Source organism: Cebus imitator, unplaced genomic scaffold (assembly GCF_001604975.1).
Source record: "Cebus imitator isolate Cc_AM_T3 unplaced genomic scaffold, Cebus_imitator-1.0 Scaffold311, whole genome shotgun sequence".
Classification (NCBI taxonomy): Eukaryota; Metazoa; Chordata; class Mammalia; order Primates; family Cebidae; genus Cebus; species Cebus imitator.
In genome coordinates, this window is record NW_016107626.1 from 2,874,695 (window position 1) to 2,883,647 (window position 8,953).

The 8,953-nt window shown below is 57.8% G+C and overlaps 1 protein-coding gene across 1 annotated transcript in view; it reads left to right on the forward strand.

Annotated features, from left to right (window-relative positions):
* The window catches only part of CDH4 (cadherin 4), a 673,674-nt gene that overhangs the window by 479,838 nt on the left and 184,883 nt on the right, over positions 1–8,953 (forward strand). Inside the window, exon 3 of the mRNA XM_017503455.1 lies at positions 7,143–7,369. Coding sequence (XP_017358944.1) covers positions 7,143–7,369 — 227 coding nt within the window. The remainder of the gene's footprint in view (positions 1–7,142; positions 7,370–8,953) is intronic.

An 8,953-nucleotide genomic window follows, 5' to 3' on the forward strand; every position in this document is an offset into this window, starting at 1 on the left:
GGGTTTGTGTGGGATTCTCTGGTGCACAGCCCTGCCCAAGTGTCCAGCGGGGGTTTGTGTGGGATCCTCTGGTGCACAGCCCTGCCCGTGTGTCCAGCGGGGGTTTACCTCGGCATTTGTTGCTCCTTGTGCTGCTTGGACCACTTTGCAGATTCTGCTGAATACCAGCTGCAGGAGCTGAGCCCTGCCTGGCATTTGGTCCTAGTTCAGAGTGGGCGGCAGAGGGTGGTCCCTGGAGGGGGAAGGACGGAGCAGCTTCTGTTGTCTGGTGTCTTCTCAGAAGAAAAAATGGGCTTTAAAATTAACTCCATCCTGTCCAGAGTGGGAGGCCTGTGGTGTGGGACTGGGCTGCCCAAAACCTCAGAAGCTGGTGACCCCACACGTTGGAGTGAGGAGCAGGGGCCGGCCCCCAGTAGGGCAAGAGCTGGTTGCCCCCACAGGTCCTGTATGGCTTGCCCTCCCACCCCTGGGACCCCCAGCCTGACAAGGGCCCTGGTGTGACCCCACTGCTGCCTGGAGGGCTCATTCATCCCTGCCGTCATCGCCCGGCCACTGACCACCGTGGCCTCAGCCTGTGCGGTTCCTGGCAGGCCCTGGTGTTCAGTCTGTGTTTGCGGGATGGACAGCCTTGACCTTGTGTGACCTTGGCTGGGTGCCTGGCTCCCTGGAGCCATGTCCACACCGCTGAAGGATGTCCTGGAGCGTATGGCCAGAGCATAAACACGGCAGCCGACGCCAGCCCAATGCCTGCCCTGTGCCAGGCACTCAGCAAAGGCATCAAGGTGCCACATTTATCCCCTCCTGACCCTCTGCCGTCACTCCCATTTCACAGAAACCAAGACTGCACTCAGAGGGGCCACCATTCCTCAAGGTCACGGAGGCAGGAGGCTGTGGTTGGAGTTTGTGCCCCAAGACCAGGGCAGGTGTGCGCAGGGCTGCTGGTGCATACCCACCTTGCTGGGCACATGCAGCCCCGCCCCAAGGCGCACACAGGGGTGCTGGGACCCTGAGGTTCCATGGCTGTGGCTCTGATGTGAGGACAGCAGGTGCTCCCCTCCCCCCCCCTGGGGTGATGCTCCCTTCCCCACCCCCTGGGGTGATGCTCCCCTCCCCACCCCCTGGGGCCCACTCCTTGGGGCAGGCAGTGCTGGGCCTGCCCCCAGTGCCCAATCCTCCGCGCCAGCCCCAGCACTGGCTTTGGGGTCTACAGCAGCCACCGAGGGGGGGGACAGAGGCAGGGAGGCTCCCACTGCATGTTTAAACAATTAGATTTAATTTCTCTCCGGACCCTTCTGTCTCTTGTCAAGTTTGTTTAAAACTAACAGAAGTAATTAGCAAGTCATGGAGAGTCGCGTGCGGCAGGTAACGGCGGTGCTGCCGGTGCCAGGCGGTCCTGTGTCAGCCAAGAATGGAACAGGTGGCCTCCTCCCCAGGGGCGTTTCCCTCCAAAGCAGGAAAAATAGGTGCCTGATGCACCTGCATTTCCACACAGGTGTCTTCTCTCCCAAGCAACAACTCTTTCCTCCCCCACAATTCTTTCTGGGGCCACAGCATCCCCAGGGCCCACAGCAGCAGACGGTCCTGGCTTCCCCACAGAACCCCTTCATCCTGAGGCCCCAGCAGGACCTGAGGAGCTGTAGCCTTGGGGACTTCCCAGAGGCACCACCTGGGGTCCAGTTCACACATCAGCTGCAGGAAGCTCCCTCAGGAAGTGCAAGTCAGAAGCTCCCCACACACCCCCAGGCTTGGCATTCCCTCAGCCTCGGGAAGAACCAGCCCTCTGGCCGAGGGTGACGGACCTGCAGTCGGGCAGCAAATCCTGCTCCTCCTCTCACCACCTTCACAAAGGCATGAAATGTCCCTGAGCCTCAGCTTTCTCATCTGCAAAATGGGCCAGTTCCACTTGACAGCGCCACCTTCCCGGGCCCAGCAGCACGCCCACCAAGTGGAGGCTGCAGGGGCCGGGACAGGGCTTGTGACCTGCACTGGTTCACAGGGTCGGCCTTTCAGGGCATTGTAGGTTTCTGCTGGTACATCGAGGGGAAAGTTTTCTGGGGATCCACTGGATTTTAATTCTTTCCTGGACTAAGGGAGAAATCAGGAGATCAAAAACAAATGCATAAGAACACTGAACAACCAGCCTGGGCGCTGCTGCTGGCTTACCCGCCTTCACGCCTGGGAGGCTGCTGGCACAGTCTCATCTGGGGGCTGCTTCCCATGGCGAGGGAGGTGCAGAGGTCCCAGGATGATTCTGGGCTGAGCACAAAGCAGGAAGAGCCCCCTTTCTGCCCTCAGCCTGCGGGAGCCTTGGAGTGGCCAGGGGAGGCCTCGCCCGGCTTCACCCTGACCCGGTGCCTGATGCTGTCCGGTCCCAGGACAGCAGCCCTGGACTCAGCACACACACCAGCCCTGGGGGCTGCGGGGGGACACAGGAATCCCAGGTACGAAGCCAGGGAATGAAACAGGTTACAGGTTTCCACGGGAGCCAACATCCCAGCCAGGCCTGAGCACTGGGCAGGAGCCAGCTCCACCAGAAACTGCCAGAGTCACAACCTCCACCATCACTATATCCGTTCAGATCTGAGCTGGGGCTCCCCGTGTCTTGTCCTAAGCCAGGCTGGAATGCACCCGGAGTGGATGGCATTCTCCCTCCGGCATGCTGGAGCTGTGGCCCTCGCCCCACCTGGCCCCCAGCCAGGCGTGCACAGGATTCCTGGATGTGCGACGGCCCCAGCAGCGCTCAGCCTGGCCTGGCAGGTCCCAGGGGCCTCAGACGTCGCCTCATTTAGATGTGACCCAGGTCAAAGGGCTCTTCAGGACACTCAGGTCCCACCCTTGATTTCCAGCTCCCTGCGGGGCTCTGGCCCCTGAGAAGGATGGGGGCGTGTGGTGCTGTGGCCACGTGGCCCTGGCTTTCTGGGACAGCAGATCTGGAGGCAGATGTCTGTGCCGGGCCTCAGCTGCTTCTGCTGGTGTCACAGGGGAGTCCAGGCTGAGAGATCGGTGCTGCCTGCATTTCCTCCCCTGCCAGGACTGTCTCATCTGGAAAGTCAGCACAGGTGAACAAAAATGACGGCCAAGCTTTTCCGTGGGCTGGGAGCACCCCCAGAGAAAGGGGCGCCCCTCGAAGACCTGTGCCACCGCCTGGCCCTGGGCAGCCAGGTGAATGTCCTTCACCTTGGAGACCCTGTAGGCCTTTGTGGCCACTTCCACTATCATCCAGGGTCCCTTCGCCAGCCAGGAAAGAGGCAGCAGGGTTGAGCCCATTTCCAAGGCAGAAACTGAGGAAACAGGAAGGCAAGGGTCTCTGCGTCCAGTCTGGAGAGGCCAGAGTGCAGGGCCAGGATGGGGCTGAGGCGCCTGATGCCTGCCTAGAAGAGGCTGAGTGACAGTGAGCTTGGCAGTCAGGCCCAGGCCAAAAGGTGGAACTAGAAGGACTGCCCAGTGCCAAGGGTGAGGCAGACACAGGCCGCTCCTGGCTGCTGCGGAGGTGAAGGCAGCACAGGACTTTAAGCGCCCACAGAAAGTTCTATAAGCAGCCAGGGGGCTCTCCAGCCGACACCTCAGGCTCGGTCTCTAGCCACATTCATGGAGAAGCAAAGCAGGATCCAAACAAGTGCCAGGCGACACCGCCAGGAGCGTCGTCTCTGCACACGGGACGCGTGGTGCATGCTGACACCTACACATATATGTGCACTTTTTCCATCGTCCTCCTGGGGTGCATTTAACCTTCCAGAGAGAGGTGAAGACTCCAAATATTAAAAAGGAAGCAAGAGGAAGGAAGCAGGTTGAGGAGAAAACAGTGAAAAGTGGAATGTGATGAGGTTAGCAATGTCTCAGCATTGTAGAAAAGCCAGCTACAGTACTGCCTCTGAGCTTCCCAGCAGCCAGAGTCAAGAAGGAAACCATATTTAGGCAATTCACAAGGAAAGACAAATGGGATACGGGGAGGAGTCCCCATCCCGAGACCTCCGACATTTCTCCCTTGGAGCTGCTCTGCACTCCCTCGCCGTTTCTACAGCATGGCACAGTGTTAGCAACACCCTGGGTGCTGTTCACAGGTACCCACATTTCACAGTTTCAAAAGGCAGTGTTCACGCATTCAGTGCCGATGTTCTATGAATGCCCCAGCATCTCGGAAGAGCTGTCTTATTTCTCTTTCCTTACAAAAGAGGCCACAGCCTGGCAAGGCACAGGAGAAGGTATTGCTCTGAAGTTCCTTTCTTCTCCTGGAGAGCAGGTCCCCCCAACACTGGGGTCTCTCAGTGAGCCCCGATCTTCCGGGCCTCTCTCCAGGAGGGTGTGGGCCAGTGCTGTGTGCGTAACCGTGTCCTGACCTTTGTCCCCTGGGCTTCTTCCTTCTCTACCAGTGGCAACTCCTGTTTTCCTCCTGCTTCTCCTCGGATGAGGACTCAGAATCGCAAATGCCAGTGGTCTGAGTGTTCAGACACAGGGCTGTGGTTTTGGGCAGAACACCCACGCTACGGTTATACGGAAATGGGATGTTGGGACTGCATCTCGTCACAAAGCCTGGAGATTTCTCGTGAGTAGACAGGGCCATGTCAGACAGAGAGGAGAATGCCATAAAGATCTAGGAAGTGACCAGGTGCCATGGATAACACCTGTAATTGCAGCACTTCGAGAGGCTGAGGCAGGCGGATCACCTGAGGTCAGGAGTTTGAGACCAGCCTGGCCAACATGGTGAAACCCGGTCTCTACTAAAAATACAAAAATCAGCTGGGCATGGTGGTGCACGCCTGTAGTCCCAGCTACTCCAGAGGCTGAGGCAGGAAAATCACTTGAACCTGGGAGGCAGAGGTTGCAGTGAGCCCAGATGGTGCCACTGCACTCCAACCTGGGCAACAGAGCAAGACTCTGTCTCAAAAAAATAAAAATCTAGGAAGCCGGTATGTGGGGTCCCTAGTGCTGTCCCCTGGTGCCACTCCCCCAAGCCATCCATGGAGCTGCCTTGGAGGGCGCAGACGTCAGTTTCATCCAGGGTCTGTCCTGTAGAGAACTCCTTTCACCTGCAAAGTCCTTGGTTCACGGGGCCGATGTCCCCGCTGGTTCCCGCCTGGCCGCTCAGATGTTGGTGCTCCATTCAACCTCAAAGCAGCTTCAATGCTTGCCTAGGATGTCCCCAAAGCTGCGTGCCGGTACTTTTTTTAAACTGCACCACTGCGTTTAATCCCGAAGACACCACAAACCCTCCTGTTGCTGTTCCGTTGCATTAGTCTTATTAGGAATTTGCTTTGAGAGAACAAAGGGGCTTATTTGTGTATTTGTGCTCAACTCTCAGCCGTCACGGGGCTGTCGTTTTTGTCTTTGTAGTGACATTCAGGTGTCAGAAATGATTGATCCGCTAAGTTGTTGCTGATTTTAATTTGTTTACCATTGGGCAAATGGTACTATAAAAGCAGTTTGGAATTTTCCTGCCACTTGAGAAAACGATGTAATGATCCCATCCTTAGAGGGGGGCTAGGTCCAGGAAGCCACAGCGGACCCTTGCCTGGGTTGCCCCTGTCCGTCAGAGGAGCCACTGGGGGGGCCTGGAGTCTGGAAGTCTCATCACTCTCTTGAACCAGACAGGGTGGAAATGCCGGGTGTCATCACATTTAAAAACATTTTCACATGAAACCCACAGGTGGGAGGTGCCAGTGCTGGGAAGACATCTAAAGTGAACTATTTGAGATGAGGGAACAGACACGTTATTTATTTTTTCAAGGCAGGCAACAGTAAAAGGCAAACGCGGGGGGAATACACGTTATCTAATGTCACAGTGAGTTGCTTTTTTTGGTTTCTCAAATGAATAGTAATTAAATCATGTAAGCTGAGACAACAAAATGGCTTGAAAAACCAATCCTCCCACCATAATTGCTTAGATACCCACATTTTTATAAATACTAGGTAACTTTACCCATGGCTTTTATCAGCAGAGTGCGACACAGGCTGTGGGTGCGTCGTAATTCACCACGGCGCTAGGCGACAGTTGCAGAAGCACACGTCTAAACAGTGCGCTAATGTGGTCCAGGCGAATCTGCTCCTCTGGCGCTGCCCTTTGCTGCAGCAGAATGAGAGATGGCCGTGGTGCTGGAGTCGTGAGGGGAGGTTGGCCTCCGGGTGCCCAGCAGTTAATGTTTTCCAAGCGAAGCAATGCACAGCACCCAGCGGTACCAATAGACTGTCTGCCTTCAGCTCTGTTTCCAGTTCACCAAGAGAGCAACTGGGTGGGGCCAGGGTCTTCCCCAGCCATGTCTGCCCGGCCCACCCCAAGGCGGTTCACAGGCATCGGGTCTGGCTTATCCTAAAAAGGACCAGAAACACAGCAGAGCCGAGTTCTGCTGCCAGAATCCACCTGCCGTGGAGGAACGGCCCCTCTCCTCCTTCCCTGGACGTAGCCTTCTTGGGGTGGAAAAACAGGTCTATTAGGGGCTTTACAGTCATGCTGGCAGGCAGAAGATTTGCATAGGTGAGAGTAGGGGGAACCAACCGAGGGAGTATTTCTTTTTTTTTTTTTTTTTGAGACGGAGTTTCGCTCTTGTGTCCCAGGCTGGAGTGCAATGGCACGATCTCGGCTCACCGCAACCTCTGCCTCCTGGGTTCAGGCAATTCTCCTGCCTCAGCCTCCTGAGTAGCTGGGATTACAGGCACGCGCCACCATGCCCAGCTAAGGTTTTTGTTTTTTTAGTAGAGACAGGGTTTCATCATGTTGACCAGGATGGTCTCGATCTCTTGACCTCGTGATCCACCCACCTCGGCCTCCCAAAGTGCTGGGATTACAGGCGTAAGCCACCGCGCCCGGCCTCAAGGGAGTATTTCTAAGGTGGAGAACACCCACCGAGCTGCTAGATTCAGAGATAATAGCAGCCAGGGAGAGCTGCATTTGCAGAGGGAGAGCAGCTGTGCTGTAGATAGAATGGAAGCTCAGCATTGCTTTTTTCCCCTCCTGTTTTAAAATCCTCTGGCTAATTCCCTAGACATCGAGATAAAACACACCACCTTCTCAAGAGGTGGAGAAATGCATACAAACCTCATGCCCCGAAGCCCACTGCAGGCCTAGAGGGCGTCCTGCATGGCTGCTGCCATCGTCACCACCCTTCTGTGGGCCAGGCCAATCCTGACTGTCTCCCCTCCTCTTGCAGTCAAGTTCAGCAGCTGTTTGGGGACCAAGGGGACGCAATATGAGACCAACAGCGTGGACTTCAAAGTTGGGGCAGACGGGACGGTCTTCGCCACCCGGGAGCTGCAGGTCCCCTCCGAGCAGGTGGCATTCACGGTGACCGCGTGGGACAGCCAGACAGCTGAGAGATGGGACGCCGTGGTGCGGCTGCTGGTGGCCCAGACCTCGTCCTCGCACTCTGGACACAAGGTAAGGTGTAACCACTGGGTCTGCGCCCACGTCTAGATGTCCTAGTTCCTCCTGCAGGTCCTGGGCAGAGCCTCTGCCAATCCTCCCTCAGGACGGAACATCGCCTCTTCCTCGGGCTGTGCTGCTTAATAAAGGCCGGTGCCAGCTGGGCACCCCTGCCCTCCACACTGACCTGAGCCGGGCACCCCTGCCCTCTGCACTGACCTGAGCCGGGCACCCCTGCCCTCTGCACTGACCTGAGGCAGGGCCATTGTGGCAGGAAGGCCCCCTGGGCAGGCACACAGACCCCACACTCGGGTTAAGACCCAGTGCCACCCACGGGCTTGACGTTCTTCACACGTTTATGAACAAGGGACCCCACATTTTGATTTCCAACTGGGCACTGCAAATTCTGGAATCCCTCCTGCCTCCAAATTTTACAGCCCACCAGGCCCAGGACGTCTGAAGGCTGGATAGATGAGAAGCAAGGCAGAGACCATGTGGTTGGAAGGGAACCAGCCAGAGGGAGCTGGTGAGAGAGGAATTCAGAGAGCAGGGAGGGAGAGGGAGAGAGAAGAAGGGGGAGAGAGAGAGGAAGAGAGGCAGAGAGAGACAGGAAAGGAGAGGGAGGGAGAGGGAGAGAGGGAAAGAGAGCGGGAGTGGTGGGGGGAGAAAGAGAGCTTCACACAGACATAAAAGTCGTGCTATTCAGCATCCCAGCTGCCCCCTGACTCTGCCTCCTTCTAACCTGACTGCCTGGCTCATCTGGGTGACAGGGAAGGGTAACCTCACCATCCCTTGTCCTGAGAGCTCCCTTTTACCCTGGCATATTCTGACAATCCAGCACCAGGCTCCTGGATGGCCAATGTTCATTCCTGGCTCCCAGCTGTGAGGTTCCCAGGCCTGACAGAGAGTGGCCAGGTCCTGTCCCGTGCCTGATGGGGAAGTGGCCAGGTCCCGTCCCATGCCTGATGGGGGAGTGGCCAGGTCCCGTCCCGTGCCTGATGGGGAAGTGGCCAGGTCCCGTCCCATGCCTGATGGGGGAGTGGCCAGGTCCCATCCCGTGCCTGATGGGGAAGTGGCCAGGTCCCGTCCCATGCCTGATGGGGGAGTGGCCAGGTCCCATCCCGTGCCTGATGGGGAAGTGGCCAGGTCCCGTCCCGTGCCTGATGGGGGAGTGGCCAGGTCCCGTCCCATGCCTGATGGGGGAGTGGCCAGGTCCCATCCCGTGCCTGATGGGGAAGTGGCCAGGTCCCGTCCCGTGCCTGATAGGGGAGTGGCCAGGTCCCGTCCTGTGCCTGATGGGGGAGTGGCCAGTTCCCTTCCCGTGCCTGATGGGGAGGTGGCCAGGTCCCAGCCCATGCCTGATGGGGAGGTGGCCAGGTCCCAGCCCATGCCTGATGGGGAAGTGGCCAGGTCCTGTCCCGTGCCTGATGGGAGTGGCAGCAGGTCCCATCCCGTGCCTGATGGGGAGTGGCAGCAGGTCCCGTCCCGTGCCTGATGGGAGTGGCAGCAGGTCCCGTCCCGCGCCTGATGGGAGTGGCAGCAGGTCCCGTCCCGCGCCTGATGGGGAGTGGCAGCAGGTCCCGTCCCGTGCCTGATGGG